Consider the following 20,447-nt stretch of genomic DNA (forward strand, 5'->3'; position numbering starts at 1 on the left):
CCCATCAGGCTTCGTGTGGTGGCACCGACTAGCTCGGCCTGCCGTAGGAGCGGGCTGTCCTGGTGAGATTTGCTTCCAAGGGGAGTTTTGTCCTCTCACCAAGCCCTGCAGCGAAGAAGGCCGGTGCCCTCAGATGTTAATACTGTAAAGACTTGGGCGGGCAGGGACACAGGACTCAAAACGCCTCTGGCTCTGGCTTCCTCTGGCTGCCGAGCGCCCCTGTGACACGAACCCGGGGAGGTGGTGAGCTGAGCGACAGAGGGTGCGCTTAAGAAAGAAGAAACATTTGGAAGCGTCTACGGGGGCCTGGAAAGTGCCTCACAGGAGTCACCACTTAGTTTTAAGAGTTGTAACTAACAGGAAATGCAGGCGGTGCTTCCACAGGACATGGAGCAGCGCAGTCACGGAGTTACAGAGGCTCCAGGCACGGGGAGGCCCTAAGAGGAGCTCTCGTGGGCGGCTGCTTCTTCCTAAGGACCCTGACGCCACAGAATTTCCCACCAAGTGACCCTGAAACCTTGGGCATTGGGACACACGCTGAAGTCCTTCACAACCGCTCACTCTGCGGTTCCTGAGAAATTATTCTTAAACACCCATGCAGAAGGCATTCTAAGCCAGGGGTCAGCAAACCTTTTCTGTGAAGAGACACATTTTGCAGGCCATGCAGTTTTTCTCAGCACTGCTCAAATGTGGTGAAAGCAGGCACAGAAAATAGGAGATGAGGGGACGTAGCTGTATCATATAAAACTTAATTCATGAATGCTGAAATTTGTTTTTCATATAATTCTCATGTGTCACAAAGTATTATTCTTTTGACTCTTTTCAACCATGTGAAAATGTACAAACCATTCTCAGTCACGCAAAAACAGGCCCGGTTTGGCTGGTTAGAGGTCGTTTTGCCAATTGCTGCTTGAAGTCATACCTCAGCCCAATGTGTCAACTCCATCTGTAAGTTCTGCCGCGCTGAGAGACTCTATGTGTAAGCTCATCTCCCTAATATCTAGAAATGTTGTGGGGCGCACCAAAGGAGAGGCCACACAAGTCAAAGCAATTTGCAAGCCAATTAGGAGTCTTTATTAGCCAGCCGGTGACTGCCTCAAAACCCAAGAAGGAGGAATCAGAGAGCAGCCCCGGGGAGTTCTCGAGGGGGCTTATAAAGGAAAGAACTCGCAAGCTTATCCACAGAAGCAGGACATTATCTTTTAGAGCCACATCTTGGTTTGCAGCTGTAAGCAAGCAATCTTGTCTACAGAAGCAGAGAAATGCCATTTGCTCTTGCACAATACATCCCATTCTTTTAGTTCCTTAACAATGATTATTGTTCAGTTTTTAACTCTTGGGAACTTACCGCCCTGGATCTTGTGACTCCGGATACCTTCTCCTTGCTAGGGCTGGATTTATTGCTGCTGACCCCCACAGAAACAGGCACCCTCCAAGAAAGATGGAAGAACCAAAACTCCTTTGATGTCCTACTATGTATGCTATCCATTTGCATATATATATTTCAATACTCTTCATTATAAATGTCTCTTTGCTTTTTTATTTCTGCCTTGAACAAGTTGTAATATCTTCTTGCTTCCCTTATTAATAATTAATAAGTCTTTGACAAGTGTTCACTTTAGCCCTGTATGAGTCACGAGTTTACCTTTTTTATTAAAAAAATTATCTTTTAACACAGTGTAATTGTTGCATTGAAAAAGGGATATTTTCCTGTAGAGTATTTGAATGGTTCCCTAGTGGACAAGCCTAAAACCCTGTGTCTTGCCCTTTTAAATCATCTTCTCTCCCTGCTGCTTCCACGTGACCAGAGTGCGAAGGAATAAAAGAATGATGAGAAAGAAAGAGATAGACGGGATCAGGGAGTCTGAAGATGAGCCATACGGACAACAGACAACTTTATTCTCAACCCGATCCTGCTTATATACTGCAGGGGACAAAAGGCATGCCTGCATTTCCTGAGGGAACAGAGTGCTTGTCTGTCAGTGCTCTCTTCCTTCAGACTTAACACAACCATTGGGGGTGAACATTCTCTTCCTCCCAGACTGCTCTACATAACAGTCTCCACAGTTTCCTGACGCCAGCTGCTCCCAACAAATTCTGCGGGTCTCGTTTTAACCCTTACTCCTACATCTCCCCACTTATTTCTAGTTATGACTCTGCCACTAAATACCGTATGATGTTGAATAACACTTAAATTTTCCCATCCGCAAAATAGTTGGTTGGATAAGAAAACATTCTACAAGTCAGCATTCTCAAACTTTATATCCTAACTATCCCTTTAAACTCTTAAAAATCGTTGTGAACCCCTCCAAAATTATTGTGGGTTATGTGACGCTATATCTACTGATATTTACTTTGTTAGAAATTAAAACTGAGTTTTAAAATTTGCATTTTGAAATTCACTTACCATAACAATAATAAACCCATTACATGTTATGTTTATTACATGTATTTAAAAATAAATACATGTGTTTTATGAAAAAGAATTATAACAATATTTCCCCAAACAAAAAGACATAGTAAGAAAATTGTCATTGTTTTACATCTTTACAACTCTTTTAAACATATGGCTTAATGGAAGACAGCTGGATTCTCCTACCTGTTTTGGCATCCAAAAATACTAGTGGGAGAATGAGAGTGCAAAAGACAAACAACATCACCGTATTATTTTGAAAATAATTTTGACCTTGCAGGTGCTCTGAAAGGGTCTCAGAGGCCCTCAAAAGTTTCTGGAACACTCTTTGAGCACTGCTGTTATAAAGTAAACCAAGAGACTCTACAGGTGTTTTCTGTCTGATTCTGTTTATTCACAATGGGATGCAGAGCCCTTAGGCTAGTCCTTTCCTTACATGGCAGTTCACTCTCACAGGCATTCTGGAGAAGTAGGCTTTCCCTGGGCGTGCGTACACACGTGGCTGGGTGTGCAGCAACAGCTGCTATCTGTGCTGAAGCTGAATCACAAGCTTCAGTGGGATATTGCACAGGACTACTGGACGGGAAATGGGGTGGGGGAGGAAACAAGCGCCGTTCTTTTTCTCTCCCCAAGTGGCCGGTTTGAACCTGCAATTGCAAGGACTTCTGTTCAAGATTCTTTCTTGATCCTTTTCTCAATCATGGCTTTAAGGGTGAACCAAGCCCCTGGAACGTCCACTACTGCTCAGACCTGCTTCTGACCCCTGAGATTACAGGGAAGCCGGTAGAACAGCACTTGGAAAAGGAAGGGAGCCTCCCTCCTGAAATCCTGAAGAAAAAGAACATTCTGAACCTTGCCCTGTTACGCTCACCCTTGTTGGTTCCCTTGCACACACAGCCTCCTCGAGATCAGGAAACATTTCGGCACCAGACAAGCCTGGAACCTGCTCCAGGTGCTCTCCGAGAAGGTAAGACGGCGCACTCGTCTCTTCCTTCCAGAGAAGGAATTCAGAGGGTGGACGTGTATGTATGGACGACCAGCCTATCTACAAACAACAGCATATTCACGAGGTTTCTTACGAAACCTCTTACACACTTGCCTTCCAATCCACACTAAAAGATAGAAGTTACGGGTTATTTGACCTGTCACTTGGTAGCACTGGAAGCTTGGGAAAATGTTAACCTTTCCAAATAACAAATTCCTCTTCTGTGAATTAGTCTCCCAGAGGTAGAGCCTGAGGCAAGGGCTCAGATACAGAAAATCTATTGAGTGGGATTCCAGAAAGCAGAAATATGTCAAAAGGGAAAGTGAAGCACGTGGGGGGAACCAGCACGAGGCGGATGTTGAGCTGGTCCCTGGACAGCTGAGGCTCTGCCCGGCAGGGGCCTCCTACAAGTCATGCAGATGTGCCCAGGGGAACCCTCCACGAAGGCTGTGGGGCCTCCTGCAGCTGAGGGGCTGGGGGGAAAACGGCTCAGGCTGCAGCTCTCAGCCCGGCTGTGCAGGGCCCAAGGGGCCAGGAGGGAGGGGCCAGGAGGGAGGGGCCAGGTGGGAGGGGCCAGGTGGGAGATTCCCGATCATCATCATCAATTGACTTCTGCCTCCGCTCCCTCCTCCCCCTCTCCCCCCTCTTCCCCTTCTCCCCTCTCCCTCCTCCTCTCCGTCCCCTCCCCCTCCCTTCAGGCTCCAGGGGGTCCTAGGTGTACCTGGTGGTCCAAGAGCCTCCTCAGGAAATCGCTCACCCAGCCGGAGTCCGGCCCTCTCACAGCCCTGCCCCCCGCCCTGGGACCACCTGCCCTCTGACCGAGGGAGCCGCCTTCTCTCTGCCCGGCGATCCCAGCCTCGGGGGCGAACTGTCCTTGCCACCCCAACCGCATGTCCCTGCAGTGCTGTCTCTGACGCCTCCAGAGGGGCTGCGACATGCGTCCAGACTCCCGTTCCTCTTCACTGGGAGGCGGCCCAGGGACCGTGGCTCCGCATAGAGGGAGCCCCGAATCCCCCCTCCCGAGGTGCTAAGAGGGTTAAGGGACCCTGAGGTCCAGGCCTCACCCAGCGCCAGGGAAGGCTCAGGCCCCGGTGCCGCCGGCGCTGCTGTCCTGGCATTGAGAGGACGGGGCCACCTTGCAGCCGGGGCGCTGCGCGGAGGCCGCCCAGGGCTCTCCCAGCACTGCCCTTTGGCGCTCGTGACCTGCGGCAGTTCGCGGTGGTTATCGCGGATTATTACTTTTCCTTTCATCCAATGTGTTTTTTTTTAATTTGGGACCAAGGAGGAGCACGCGGTGCGCGCGCTGCAGGCTGGAGGAAGGCGGCAGGGCATGGCCAGTGCGGCTGCAGAGCCGGTGTTTGGAGCTTCCCTAGTCCTACCGAATGGACCGTCAAATGGAAGGGGGGGGTGAGGGCAGCCAGGAGTTCCCCGCGGACTGTGGAAGGCGCCTCCTGGGGTTAAAGCTAAGGCTTTGCCCGCACGGAGCTCCGTGGTCCCGGGGAGGGGCAGGCCGCTGGGCCGGGGGCTCAGGGAAGGGTCCGGGGGCCCGGGGGACGTCGGGGGACTCTGGGAGTGCTGGGGGCCCGGGGGCACTCACGGAGGGGTCGGGGGCCTGGGGGGCGGTCGGGAGTCCTGGGGGGGGAGTCGGGGATCCCGGGGGGGGGGCGGGGGGCCTGGGGGTGGCCTCGCGCGGTCCGCCTTCGCTGCGCTGGTCCTGCCGGAGCCTCGGCCGCTTTGGTGTGGGCATCTTCCCTGGGCTCAGCCCACGAACCGCCGCTGTCCAGTACCTGCCTTGTCCCCAGCGCCAGCCTAGGCACCGCGGTGATGGGAGCGAAGCCTCCTCCGGGCCGGCCCCTGGGACTGCGCCGCCTGCCCGGCGGAGCTTCCCGCCTGCGCCCTCCCTGCGCTCCCCCCGCCCAGGTGCTGGTCACCGGCCCGGGCCGTGTCGGTCCTCGGGGGAGGCAGGAGCATGGGCCCCGTGGGCTCCGCCACACTAAGCTCTGTACAGGACGAGCCCGTGTCACTTATTCAAGGGGTTGGGTAACGACATTGGGGCCTGGGAGAGGACAGCACAGGAGCAGGTGTGCAGGCAGAACTGAAACTCCTAACCAGAGGGCTCAGTTCACACCACGGAAGGTCGACTGGGCCGACTCCCCAGAGGCTGTGAGGGCAGCAGCTGCGGTGGGCGGAGACACAAAGACCCAGGAAATCCCCAGCAAGGTGGAAGCTGCGGTTGTGTCAGTAGATCTGACCTGATGGGGCAGGCACGTGTCTTTGCCTCTCACGTGCAATCCTTCTTCCAGGTGAGCACTTTGTCTTCTTTAGGAATCACTCTTCCACCCGCGGGCCCTAGAAATCCTACCTCTAAGCCCAGGTCCAGGGATGGGTGGATGGGTTAACCAGACCTGGCCAGCGCGAGTTGGAGGCCGTGACAAGGCTATGGCCAGTTACCCTTCTGCACTCGCTGAGATGTAAGCCTGGAGTTGCTGATGCGACCCTCAGGCTGCAGGAACAGTGTGTCTGAGAATTAAACCAGCAGAGAGGAGCGCAGAGGGGATGAGAGAGGCAGCCGAGGACATCACCTGAGCCTCTGGGCCCAGCTAGGCCTGAAGTGGGCCCCGTCGCTGCCGCTGGTCAGTTATCAGCCAATTTCAGTTAGGCTGTGGGCCCTGATAGCCAGGGAAAGGGGGAGGCTTCGAGTGGGAGGAAATGGCAGAGTGGCCACATCAGAGGCTATGGCAGGAACTCAGACACGAGGTGGTGAAGGTCTGAGCCAACGGACCGGGTGTGGAGTGGAAAGCAAGCTGGGCAAGAGGTGCGAAGTTACCATCTGGCCTCTCATCTCATCTAAGCCTGACATCATGCAGTGTCCAACGACTCTCACTGCTTTCTTCATGACGTCCCTTTACCTGCTCTACTTCATTTGGTTTTGACAACTTTGTGCGCTAAGCGAGTCAGGTGTTCCTGTCCCCATTTTATGGCCTAGAGAGGTTAAAGGGCTTGCCCCAGGTCACCTGGGAGCTCAGGCCTAGTTCTGCTTCTCCAGCGCACTCTAGATGGACCCTTGTTTGGGAAATTTGAACTGAAGTCACCAAGCACCTTACAATGGACATGTGCTGCCCCAGTACCCTACAGGAGTCTCTTGGTGATAAACAGAAGTTCTTACTGAGGGGAAGCCTGGGAGCCCATGACCCCTTCATTAAAAATAAATTCTGCCCGAGTCTCCTGGTTCTAAATAGAAGAAAATGTAGATTTGGGGCAGAACCGAAGGGAAAGGGATTCCCTTGGCAAATTATTTGCAATTTGTGGATTGGAGCTGACCCAGCTCCAATTCCCTCTGTTGTCGTGAGCTCTGTTTAAACGTGAAAAGCTTATTAAAGAACAAGGGCCGGAGGCAGTCTTTCCACTGCAGCTCAACCAAACAGGAGAGTCAGTTAAAACCCACTAGCCTCCTGCTCATGGTGTCTCATGGTCAGGAGCGGGCTGTATTCATGCATAGGTCATATATTTACCCCTTTCTACAACTGTGGAAATAAATATGATTCATTCCTATCTTTCCTTAGACACATGAGAAGTTAGTTGTAGAAACTATAGCATGCAACAGTATGCATGTACTCAGGCTCCAATGCCAGAGATTCTGCATTAGTAGATGCCCTGCACCTGCCTTTTCAGGCGTCCCAGGGAACTCTGAAGCAGGTGGTCCAGGCACCGCAGTAAGAATCAGTGATGTAAATGGAGCACCAGGGCACAAGTCCTGCCAGCTGCCCCTTCCTTCCTCAGTGGCTCAAAGGGATGCTGTCACTAGCACAAGTACTGGGAGATCCAGCGTTTCCTTCTTTACTGACAAGGTCTGTCACTTACCAGCATAATTTGAGGGATGTATGAAAGGCTTTCTTGCCAAAAATATTTCCCAGGAGTTGCTGAATCTAAAATTCACAAGACTTCTAAGGATTTATCATCTCCAGGACGCCTTGTAAATTGCGGACAGCATGCAGAGAATAAAACTTTCTGCATTCTTTCTTTTCTTCTTCTTTTTTTCAGTAAAGGGGAAAATCCCAGTGTGGCGTGTCCACAGCATTTTAAGGTGCAAACACATCTCATCTGCCGCATGGCCCAAGCCTGTCGGAGCCCTGGACCTGTCCCCACCACCTCCCTCTCTCTCCCCGAGGGGTGTTCCTCAGATGCAGAAGCCAAGGAAGAAGGGCTTTTTATCTCCTGTGAGTTCTTTCTCCCTTAGGGTACCTAAAGAACTATTAATTCTTTAATTAACCCTAAAGAGAAAAAAAAGAACCGAACAAAAATCAACGGACTGCTATTTCCCCCCTCCATCTTGTTATGTGTATTTATTTAGATCTTTCTCAAATTAACCATGAACTCGATTGGCGAGGTGGCCCAAAGGCCTTCACAATGAAATTAACGGCATGTGAAATGAATCGGAAAATTCCATTTATTAAAACAAATACATTGTTCACGTGGGATGAAAATGTGCACATCACATTCAGGTTTTCCTGCTTTAACATTTCTGTACTTCCCTCTTTGAAAGCCACACTGTGTAGATTTTATATAGAAAAACTGTGAACAATTCTTGGGCTGCAAAACATTAATGTATGTAACAATTCACCATTACCAGGAGCAGCTAGAAGCAAATAAGAAAAAAGAAAAAAACAACAAGAAAGTACAAAAATCCCCTAAGACAGTATGCTTGTTTTTCTCAAAATTCCTTATGTGAATGTATTATATAGACAGATGGTTTTTATTGTTTAATTTTTCCTTGATAGGCAATCTTTTTCAAATTTTGTTAGCAAAATCAGATCCAGATCAAAGGAATAATTTGGATCCTCTGGTTTAAATGAAATACTACTTGGTTTAAACTTGTTAAAAAATTTAAAACTGGAGCTAATATTAAGGATGGTGCAAGACTGTGTTTTCTTTCTAGAATCTGCATTCTAATTCTGTTGGTTATTGTTCTCATCTATTAACCAACTCCATGGCAAATTTTCAATATTATTCATACATTATAGACACGAATTAGAGCTTTGAATAATTAAGCTGAGTTTTCCTATTAGTTATCCCTGAAGATAAAACTATGCTAGTGAAAATGTTGAATTTCTAAAGGAATTAAAGTTCTTTAGAGACATAAATAATCAAAAGAAGACTTTTCCTTATAATAAGTAAAAATATCAGTAAGCCAAAACTCATATAAATTCTGTGGTAGTATAATGCCATAATGTAGGATATGAAATTAGGAAAAAGCCAAACCATTTTACTTAAATTATTTCAAATGGGCTGTGTATTTTCTGCCTTCTCTTCTGTTTTATAAACAGTCACATGCAGTTTGAAACTTCCTTAATTTTTATTTACCAGACTCATATTATAATGCTTCCTGAAATTTTTAATTCCACTTTAATTGCTCCAAAGATCCAGATTTACATGGAAATATAAAGAGTCCTCGTGAGAAAAAGAATTTTCTCATGTGGATTATGAAAATCATCTGGGTCTTAAAATGGCACCTTAATTAATCACCACTAAGGAATTCTTTATTCACAGTTATTTTTATGTGACCACATATTCAAGTTTGGGCTCATTTTAGAAATGAGATAAGGGTTTAGCTGACTCCACAGTATTACTAAGCTAATTGTACAATACTGGGGTTTAATACTGAATTTCCTCCTACATCTTCATCAGCACCCCACAACTATAACAAACACCAAGGCTTGTGCAGAAGTATCTTGTTACAGAAGTGGGTTCACGCATTTCACACGTTTCGCTATCCGTTTTCTGCCATCCCAGACATGAGATTAATTGGATGTACTTATGCTTTCAGCAGCAGGCATAAAAGGAGCTGAGGAAACGTTACCAACTCTGTTTCAAAGTCTGTCCTTGTATTTTTTTCTTTCCCTCCATACTTAAAAAAACAAAACTGAACCAAAGAAACAGGAGAAACAGATTGGAGAGGGAGGAGAAGAGACAAAAATCAACTGGAAGATGGTCTTTTGGGATTTCAGAGCAAATGAGGAGAGGTACGGGAGCCTCCCTGTGGGTGAGAGCAGCCCAGAGAGAAGGGGTGAAGCCCCCCTGGCCTGGCGCCCAGCACCAAGGAGGCTGCAGCGGCTGTGCGTGTCCCTCTCGGTACCGTAGGAAGAGAGGGAGCTAGCTGCAAGGTAGCTGTAAATAAAGACTGACAGACACTAACAGACAAGGCGGAGAATAAAAGCAAAACCAAAAAGACCCCAGTGAAAAATCTGGTGTGGGAAACAAAGACCATCCATCCGGGCGGAGACCCCAGAGGGGGAGGCTGCACTGCTGCCTCAAAGAGGCGGGTGGGGGCCTTCTCAGGAGCCGTGGGCTGTTTGTCCCGACACTTCAGAAACAGCAGAAAACATTCTTTCACCCTCCGGTTTCTGTGACTCGGGGGGAGAAGCCGCAGCTCATTTACACACTGTGGCAAAAGCACTTCCCAATTGGTGGTGATTCTTCACCTGTCACACGTGGCGGGACCTGTACTGCCCCGAATCCTGGATAAAACCAAAAGTGGTTTGGATTCTCGAAAAATTTTGAAGAGGCATTTATGCAACAGTGAACCTGGAGGTATTGTAGGCATGGCTAAGGCTCTGAAGTAATCTCGATTTTCAAAATATTGAGTTGTTTTTCTCCAGCTTCTTCTCTCTCTAGTTTCTTTTCCCAGTCTTACAGTAAAACAACAAAACTTCTGAATGGATGTAACATAGGGACATTTTCATGCAGTCTTATTCAAAAATTGTCACAAGTATATGAAAGCACCAGTCACAACACATTATTTACTTTTACTTGCAGAATCAAAGCTACCATGTATAAATGTTAGGAATAGTGATAAGAGAACACAGACAACTGGCATTTTCTTTCTTTTTACTACCATGAGGAGACACCGAAGGAACATGTTCCTAAACATTTTGAGTGCTCATCCTTGGAGTTTGGTCATAAAGACAAATCCAGCCTTATCTCTGTACTACTCTAACGGGCGGAGGGCAGGGCTGCGGGAGGAGAGATGGAGAGAGGAAAAAAGAAAAGAAAGGCACAACGATGAAATATCAACGTCATTTCACCAACTGCGGCTACACTGGACAATTTAGTTAATCACGGGGTATTCTAAAGACAATAGTCATCCCAAGGAGGCCACACATATCTTACTTCAGTACAGCTGTCTGTTTTAGTTTTTTTTAAACATGAAGCAGAAACATAAGGTTTTGGGGGGATAGCAGAAAAGAAGAGACACAAACTTGGCTCTGCACACTCCCTCCTCCAGGCAGTCCTGCGGGCATCAGATCTCTTAACTCATGGTGTGGAGCGGCCTTCACGCTCCCAGAGGGACTGGGTCTTTAAACATGCACGGCCCAGAGCTTGCAGGTTGGTTCTCCTCCCGTCGTTAAATGCTGTGGACTAGAAAGGCGTCCACTCTGCTCGAGACTTGACATCGGTGTCCCAGGAGCCCTGAGGCTCTTCAGAGCCTCTTAAAGACTTACAGGATGGCACAGAAGAACTTCTTCTCCCTGAATGGGTTTTCTGAAGCCGGAACTGGGGTCAGGAGAGGGTCCTCCTTGGCATGTGCTTCGCAGTAGGCCATCAGATCTGCAGCTGCCTTGGATACCTGCAGAAGGAGACAGAGGCAGCGCTACCTCAGACAGGCACTGGCCAGGCCTAGGACCGCCAGTCAGCTGACCGGTCAGCGTGGGGGCACAGCGGCCTGGACTCACAGCCTTCCTTCAGCACTACGTGCTTGTCCGAAAATGAGCCAATGTCCTCAGCCATTTTCTCACCTGCAAGGAAGGCAGTTGCCAGCACTGACCTCCCAGGAGCGCTGCAAGGAGGTGAGTGCGGGGCTGGGGAGGTCCCTTCCACTCCGTGCCTGGGGGCCTCACTCTCCTGGCCCTGGTCCCAGCCCTGGCTGCAAGGGTTAACTGAATAATCCAGGTGAACCGCTTAGTCCCCCCACCGCACTTAGTCCACCCACCGCACGTGGGAAGCTTTCCCCACAGGCTGCCCATTGTTCTGGTTCTGCAGGCATGCCTAACCCTAACCCTAACCCTAACCCTAACCCTAACCCTAACCAGCTCTGCCTGATGCCAGGGTGATCCCCTTTTTAGCCAAACACATCAGAATGTATTACTATATGCATATACATTACCTCGACCAAACGCTGTCCCCTTTGGGGAATCTCACTGGAAGGTTGGGGCCGATTTCAGTGACACTTCGCATTTCTCATAACATTTCTGCAGCCCCTTGTTAGGGTTTGCCCATGGTGGGCCTCTGCACAGCTCTGACAGTAGCAAACTGCCACTACCTGAGGGTGGGTTTAATTTAGGGAAAGAAACTAAAACTCACCTGTAACCACCTCCTGGGGAAGAGAGGGCTGAGCCACCGGGGAAGCCATTTGAAGTAAAAAATTATAAACTCATGAGTCAGTTTCCCAAGTGACATAGCCCACTTGACACAGCACCACTACGTGGTGCTCCCCAGGAGGGAGGGAGGGCACATCATCCTTACACGTATCTGCTGCCTCTCCCTGCCATGGATTATAACACCCACACACTGACACATGGCTTAGCCATGGAACATATCATTTGCTCTAACCAATGAACTAGGTGGGACCTTTCTGCACCAATGCGAGGTTTGCCTGTTTTCCCACTGCCACGTCGGCCCACTGAAATAATTTGCTGAGAGCCATTTAAGTTGATCCGAGGTTTTAGCAAATCCCATAGTGATTATACTCTTGATTTGTTCCCTGCTCCAGGGCTGAGTTGATTAACTCTTTGCCACTTAAAGACCTTTCGATTTTATGGTTTACTAGTTAGAAATGAGAATTGGTTTCATCTTCTCATCCTGTAAATCCTTGAATTTTTGGAATCTCTCTGTTCCTTTTGTCACAGACCAAATACAGGCAATATTGCAGATAGAGGTTGCCCCATCTGTCAGTCCTGGAGCAAAAGTGTGGAGTGGCAGCTGACCTGTGGTGGACATGTGACGTGCTGGGAGTGAGAGTCAGAGTTGTACTGTAGTGTTATAAGCCCCTGAGAATGGAGGCTGTGTTTTTTGTTACTGCAGCAAACCTAGCCTACCCTGACTGATGATACAGTGAGGTACGGGCACTGGCGTGTAAATGTAAGAACCGGTCTCACCTTTCAGCAGGGCTTGTACTACCTACGAAAATACTTTTATGGTACTTCAGTTTTGTCTCAGACATTGTGTTGTTTTCTTTTTATCTTTACAGCAACCCCTAGAGGAGACTGAATCACCTCCTCACAGATGGGAACTGAGGCTCAGGCAGGTCATGACTCATTCCGCACGTGGCAGAAAACTGCCCTGAGCCCTGACACTCTGCCAGCCAATGGCAAACCCTCAGATGTGGGGCGAGCCCCAGAGGCCAGGGTGCTTTATGGCTCCATTAGGAGATGCTATTGTAACAAAATGGAAAGAAAGGACTGCGTCTGTCTTCTCTCTTCCACATGAAGACAAAGAACAGATTTTCAGACTGAATTTCAGTTCACTTCTTTTGGTGCCTTTGGCTTGTTTGAGGCATATAGTCATCATTATGCCAAGTAGGAACTGAGCTGCTAATACAGCAGAGACCTGACAACAGTAAGATCTAAAACTTGTTTAAGAAAAGATCCAGCAACATCCCTACACATTTAGACAACACACAATTCTGTGGCAGGAATTTAAAAATCTTTCTATGATACAGAAGTTGCTACAGCAGGCAAAATAAATAGCCTAGGATTACTCATATCTTATATTGGAACACTTGATTCTGTACAGTTTCCTTCTCAAAACATATTATGTGCTTTATCTCGTTTCCTCAACTAGATTGCAATCTCCTGTAGGCGAGAGTCCAACGCAGTACCAGAATCACAGCAGTAACTAGAATAATTGCTGACATTACCAGTCCCTACCACGTGTCAGAAATGTGCTCACCACTTGATGGAGAGCATCTTGTTGAATCCTTTCAACGATGTGATGGTCAGGAGACAGTACTGTCCTAACCCCAAGGATGGGAACCTGTGGCAGGTGTTTCCTAGGCCTCAGCCCCAGGGGGCAGCCTCGGTCCTGACGTCACTCATAGGACACTGTCCTTTCTGGTAAGTGGCTGTCGCCTTGTTCTCTGCCTGTGCTGAGCCCACGCTCCCAGCTGCCCTGGGTCTCCCTGCTTGCTGACTCTCCCTGTGGTCTGCCCCAGCTTCTTCTGCATTCTGTACCGCTGGGCCCAGCACTTCCATGGAGCCTTCCCCAGCCGCTCAGGCAGCTCCCCTTTCCCGTCCTGTTGTTCCTTCCAGAAACAGCTCAGGTTTGCCCCTTGCTGTGAGCCCCACAGCAACAACCCTACTTTGGCCCTCCCTCTTCTCTCTATGATCACCGAAATAATCTCTTAAATAAAAAATTAATCTGCGTTTCCCAAGGGGTCCATGGACAGAGTTCAGGGATGGCCTGTGAACTTCGATAATTAAAAAATTATATCTTTATTTTCACTAACTTCAAACTGAAATCTAGGACTTCTGTCAATTACTAACGTAGACAACACACACAGTAGCATCAGCAGCAGCTGTGACTTGTCCCCCGCGGAACCGGATGTCCTCAGCTACATGAAGTTATTAAAGAAGTGCAACATAGAATTTCTGCTCATCCACGTTATAATTGCGGGGGGGGTCAGCGTACCCATTGTCAGATCTCATTATATAGTCACTTAAAAAGGGGTACATATATAACTATCACAGATGGTTTCAAAAATGATTTTGATGAACTATACTTCAAATAAAATGACTTTCCTTTGTGATTTTCACAGCATTACTTTGAGAAGGAATCCCCAGAGGTCGCCAGACACTCGAAGGGGGCAGAAGCGAGTCTGGGAACATCTGCCCTGGGGGGTCCCTGCACCCACAGCTGTGCTGGGCGCAGCACTCTCTGCACGGAAAGTGAAAGTCATTTTTAAAACCCACATTGGTTCCTATCACCCTCCGCCTACCACGTTCAACAGCTTCACGTTGTGCTCTGTGCAGACTGGCCTGTGGCCTCCCTCTGATCTCACATCGCGCTTCTCCTCCCCCAACAGGCCTCCTTTCATTCTGAGAAAAGCTCCAAGTCCTTCTCTGCTCAAGGCCACACACAGACCGTCTCCTGGAACCGTGTGTCCCACCACCACCTGCTCTAACGCACGCCGGCCCTCCTCCTTCAGGAGTCAGCTAAATACCGTGTTATAGACCCTTCCTTACCACCTCGTCTGAAGTGACTTTCTTCATTATTCTCTCCCAGAACCCGCTGATCTGTTCCTTGTCAGAAGCACACGACACAACGTGTAATTATGGCCACTGTCTACCTGTTTGTTCTTTAATATTTGCCCTTCCCTTTGGGTGCTCTGCTCCATGCCGGCAGGGGCCCTGTCCACTTCACCGCTGTGTGGCCAGTGCCTGGGGCACAGAAGGCACTCAACTAATCGCTCAAGGAGTCCCCAAAACAAAATCTTTTTCAACAGATACTGCATATTGCATCCAAAGACGATTTACTGAGTACCTAGTAGATAAGGCACAGTTCCAGACACTTGGATTAATCAGGGAGATAGACAAAGATGCTTGTCCTTCTGGAGCTTAGATAGAATTTCGATTTCAATTCTGACTATTATAGAGTATTAGGACCAACTGACAACTTAAATCGCTGGACAAAATATACAGAAAAAGGCTTTCAAATGTTAGACAATGGGTGGTACAGAAAAGTGGTTCCTGAGAGATAGGAATAACCAAAGTAAGTCCTACAATTGCTCCAGCTTATTGTTTGGTGAGAGCTTCCAGGCCACAAAACAGGGAGGGAGGCACCTTAATAGAGTCCGGCAATCTCCCTGAGGTGAGGAGACAGAGTAATGGAGTAGAAGGATCGACAGAGGGACAGAGAGCTCTCAGATGCCTCTTGAGGCATCCTCTTGAGTCTTGGCTGAGTGCTGATAGCATATTGTGGGAAGAAACTACATGAGGTGGGCAAAGAATTTCAGAAAGGATCACATGAAACAACCCCTGGAGATCAAGTAGGCTTGGAATAAACTGTCTTTCCACCAGACAGAGTAGAAAACCCTCCTAGCACCCAGGATACTGAGTAAAGTCCTGAGAAAGCATTGCTTCAGTAGTGGTTCCAAAGAGCCCTAGCTTAATGAAAACTATGACCCACTCATCAAAATTTAAAAATAAGCCTTGAAAGGACCAAAATATTTCCAAGTTGCATTAACTGTACCCTAGGGGGAAAAAAACCCAAGTACTTAAAGGAATATGAAGAATTCCAGTATCCCACAAGGTAAAATTCACAATGTTTGGGTCCAGGAAGAGAGAAGCAACACGCTGCATTCAAAGGAGCCTCAATAAGATGAAACGCTGATTTCTTATTGGAAATTATGGAGGCAAGAAGGCAGTGGATGGCATATTTAAAGTGCTGAAAGCAAAGAATTGTCAATCAAGAATTCTCTATCTGGCAAAACTGTCTTTCAAAGATAAGGAGGAGATCGAGACATTCCCAGATAAACAACCCTCAGGGAGTGCAGTATTTAACTGGCCCTACAGGAGATGCTAAAGAGAGCACTGCAGGTTGAAAGGAAAGGACAACTGGCAGTGGATTGGAGCCTCATGAAGAAACAAAGATCCCCAGTAAGGAAAATGGCCTGGGTAAATATAAATGCCAGGATTATTGTATTTTTGGTCTGCAACTCTACCATTTTACTTTTTTACAAGCTCTCAAAGACATGCATACAGTGTAAGATAAATCTGTGGTTTTGGACTCAATGTATAAACAAGTAATTTGTGACAAAAACTACATAAAGGTTGGAGAATGGAGGGGTACACGGACATGGTTTGCATATACTATTGACGATAAACTGGTATCTAAGCAAATGAGAGCATTACAGATGTAGAGTTTAAATTTAAGCTCCATGGTAACTACAAAGAAAATATAGGAGAATATACAAACTCATAGAGATGGAGACTAGAGCACAGGTTGCCAGGGCAGGGGGCACAAAGAAGGGGGAGTTAATGCCTGGTGCACAGTTTCTGGGAGGGGAAGTTTGAGTGATGGAAGGTGGTGAGGGCACAGCAATGCTGTAGATGTGGTCACCCCACTGAGTGGTGTGCTGGGTGGGTTGAGATGGGAAAGTTTATGTTGGTATATGTTCCCACAATTAAAAAAAGAAAGAAAGAGCAACTAAAAAAAACAATGACAATTAAATGCAATACATGATCCTGGGCTCTTCATTGAGACATGAAAAAAATTAGAGTACTGACTGTAAGCTTTATGTCAATATTAAATTTCTTGAACTTGATGACTGCACATGAGATGGTTAATAGTGAATGTCCTTGTTCTTAGAAAATGTATGTGTCAGTATTAAGTGCAGGATGTGCAGCCTACATTCACGTGTTCAGAGAATCGACTGCTGAATTCAACAGGCAGATAGATAGATAGATGATAGATGACAGATGATAGATGATACATAGATAGATGATCGATAGATGATCAGTCGATAGATAAAATCACATGGTATATGTTGAAAATATTAAAGTTGGTGAATCTGACTGTGTGTGGGGTGGGGACATGTTGGAGTTCCTGGAATGAAACTTGTATTATTTTTCTAACTGTCCAATAAGTTTGAAAGTATTTCAAAATAAAAAGTTCAAAACAAAATTACAAGAGACATAATAAGCAGGAAAAAAAACCTCATAATCAGGAAAAATTTCAATTAAAAGAAGACTCAGACTTGAACAGATGATAAAAATTAGTAGATAAGGATGTTAAAATAGCTATTGTAAATAATGTCCATATGATCAAAAAGATCAAGGAAAGCAAAAATATGATAAAGGACAGAGGGAAGAGGAGAGAAAGACCCAAATCCAATATCTAGAGGTGAAAAATACAATGTCTGCAATGAAAAATACTGGATGGGATAAGCAGCAACGTAAGCATTGCAGAAGAAAAGATTAGTTGAAGACAGTACTGGAAGCTACCCAAAAGGACGATGCAGAGAGAAAACAGAATGAAAACAAAACAGAGTAGTCACTGAACTGTAGGACAACCTCAAGTGGCTTAACATACTTATACCTGGAGTCTCCAAAGGAGAGAAGGGAAATGGAAGTTGGGTGGAAGGAAGAACAAATATCTGAAGTTATAATTGAAAATTTCCAAATTTGATGAAAACTATAAACCTACAAGTTCAATGAACTCAACAAATCCAAATAAACAAGCACGATGAAAACCACACCAGAGAACAGCATAATCAAATTTCTTCTAGGGTATTTAAGTGGGAGGAGTATGTGTAGAAAGAACAGACAATAAAACCTAATAAATCATTACAGGGAATGTTAGAAGGCAGGAAGTTTTATGGGAAAATGAAAAAGTGGAGCAGGGTAAAGGGGATTGGGCACATGTGTGTTTGGGGTAAGAGGACAGGTTGAAATAATTAAGCCTAATTTACCAATCTTTGGCTAAAAACTTAGAGAATGAAGGTTATGGTAAGGAAAGTGGGGAACCACTGACATATTCTAAAGGGAGATTCTGGATGCTGAGTTGAGAACAGGGTTCTGGGGCAAGGGCAGAGGCAGGGACTACTCTGGAGTAGTCGGAACATGCAGCCAAGAGGCAGCATGTTCCGAACAGGGCAGCCACGGCCCAGGCAGGGAGAGGTGGTCGAGATCTGGGTAATCAGCATTTTGACAGTAGGGTCATCGGGATTTTCCGACAGATTAGATGTGCAGTACGAATGAAGAAAGACATTTTTTGGGGGTAAGATCAGGAATTCCATTTCAATATGCTGAAACTGAAATGCCTATTAGACATACAACTGGGATAAACGACGCTGAAGTCTGGCTTGGGAAAGAGATCTGGACTAGAAGTATACATTGGGGAATCGAGCTATGTGGATGGTAAGTAAAGTTTGTGAATGAACCACATCACCAAGGCCGTAAGCTTAGCTGGAAGAGACAAGAGTGAGGACCCAGCCCTGGGACACTTCACCGTATGAAGCTGGGACGTCTAAGAGGGGCCAACAAAGGAGAAACATAATGAGCAGCCGGTGGCGTGGGGAGGGCGGCAGCAGTGCGAGTTTGGTTCCAGACAATGTGATTCATCAAATAAGCATACTAGGACCCGGGTCACTCATTGGCAGCAAAGGGAATTAGAAATATGGAAAGTGATGAAGCTGGAATGAACTTTGTGGTATTGAATGGGATAGGAATTGGTGTTGTCGGTGTGAATTCATGATTATATGCACATCCACGTGGATATAGATCTAAAAGCATGGGGGGGGGGGGCAAGGGGAGGAAATGAATGGCTGGAGCATTGCCCTTGATTAGGAGATGGGACCTGGTGCACAAATAAGGAATTTGCTTTTTTTTTTGCATGGGCAGGCTCTGGGAAACAAACCCGGGTCTCCGGCGTGGCAGGTGAGAACTCTGCCACTGAGCCACCATTGCCCACCCAGGAATTTGCTTTTGATAAGAGCATGGAAAGCTATTATTTTTATTTGATCTTCCCAGATTGACAGTTGCTGAAATCCAGCTATTTATTCAGCACCCTCACCAAACTAGACTGGGGCTGAGATGGGTATAAGCGGAAGGGGACTCTAAATAACCCCAACAAGTGACGAGACAGTGTGATTTTATGCTCCTAAAAAAAATAGAGCCCTGCTCTAGGCAGACTCCCTGCGAGTTATGAGAAGAAGCAGTTGTTAATAAGGATAAAAACCAGACCCAAGAATTTAAACAGTCAGTAAGGATATAGCTGAGTCCTCGTTGCATCCTGAAATTGAGACACATTTTAGCATTGATGTCACGGATGCTTGTGAGTCTTCAGGCAAGAAGCCAGCGTGGCCGGGTTGCCATTGCCTGTGCTTGGGGCTGACTGGGCCTGGGGCCTCGTTCTCAGTCACTCCTTCGGTTGAGTTGTCTGAACCAACAGAACCATCCTGGGCTGACTTAACTTTGATTTGTTGGTTAAAAGGACTTCAGAGATCACACGGGGTGGAGGCAGGATTGGGAAGTTGCTGTGTACATGGAAGATTACCTGTCACTGGTCTTTCAATATAGCTGAGAAGAGAAGAAACAGCAGATCTCCGAGAGAGAGCACAGGAGTTTCGAACTAGGAGAGCTATTAGTCTGATACTTATTCAGAAAGGTCTTTTACTCCAGGGAGAAGCTGCTTGCTGACTTTAAAGAAAGGCTTTATTTTTGCTTTGAGTCATTAAATGTAATTGGAGTACAGAAAATTGCAGACATCTAGCTTAAGCAGTAGTAAATGCAGAAGAGACCGCAGCATTCTTTGATATGCCACGGAACTTTCTGAAAATGCAAGTGCTGCAGCGAGTAGAGTCATTAACACGGGAGTGGAGAGCAGCAGGTCAGTGGACAGCCTGCATCGCCAGGGCCCCCGTGTCGCTGCCAGTGGGCAAAGGGGAGCTGGAGGGCTCTCCACAGAGATCCTGACCGGCGCTCACAAAGCTCGCTTGTGACGGGTGCATGGGGGGGCTCGGAGGTAGAACTCTTGCCTGCCATGCCCGAAACCCTGCACTTCCCAAACAGAAACAAACAAAGGAACAAACAAACAACAAAAACTCAACAAATGGTGCTGCAATAATGGATACTCGCACAGAAGAAGAATGAAATGTGACCCCATCATGCAGCATTTAAAAAAAAAGTTTGATTGTGATATGAGAGAAATTGTGATTATGTGACTAAATATTTGCTATTTTCTTTGTAAAATAATGTACGAGTATTCTAAGTAGCCTTCCTTGCCTCCTCCTCTCAGGTGATATTAAACAGATGGGACACATCAATTAGGATCTTTAAAAAAAGAAACAGAATACCGATTTTCAAAATAACCATCATCAAGAAAAGTATATTTAACAAATAAGAAAAGAAAGATGTTCAAAATTGGGAGAAAGGAGATATCTTCTGGTCTGAAAACCATACTATTCAGCAAAATTCATTTCCCAGTGATTTCAAATTACCAAAATACACAGTGCCATTTCTCTATCTCCTAGATGCAAAGCATAAGGCCAAGTGT

At 46.8% G+C, this 20,447-nt stretch overlaps 1 protein-coding gene across 7 annotated transcripts in view; it reads right to left on the reverse strand.

Moving 5' to 3' along the window:
• Positions 1 to 7,822: 7,822 nt before the first annotated feature.
• Positions 7,823 to 20,447, reverse strand: part of GNG2 (G protein subunit gamma 2) — a 104,335-nt gene continuing 91,710 nt past the window's right edge. For 6 of the 7 annotated variants that reach the window (XM_077126765.1, XM_077126761.1, XM_077126759.1 and 3 more), the window contains 2 exons: positions 10,898 to 11,022; positions 7,823 to 8,034 (listed from right to left, as the gene is read on the reverse strand). In XM_077126765.1, coding sequence (XP_076982880.1) covers positions 8,022 to 8,034; positions 10,898 to 11,022 — 138 coding nt within the window. In that variant the 3' untranslated portion in view covers positions 7,823 to 8,021. Of the gene's footprint in view, positions 11,023 to 20,447 lie in introns of all 7 variants that reach the window. The other variant, XM_077126760.1, reaches the window with a different exon arrangement.

The sequence above is a fragment of the Tamandua tetradactyla genome, chromosome 14 (genome assembly GCF_023851605.1).
Source record: "Tamandua tetradactyla isolate mTamTet1 chromosome 14, mTamTet1.pri, whole genome shotgun sequence".
Lineage (NCBI taxonomy): Eukaryota > Metazoa > Chordata > Mammalia > Pilosa > Myrmecophagidae > Tamandua > Tamandua tetradactyla.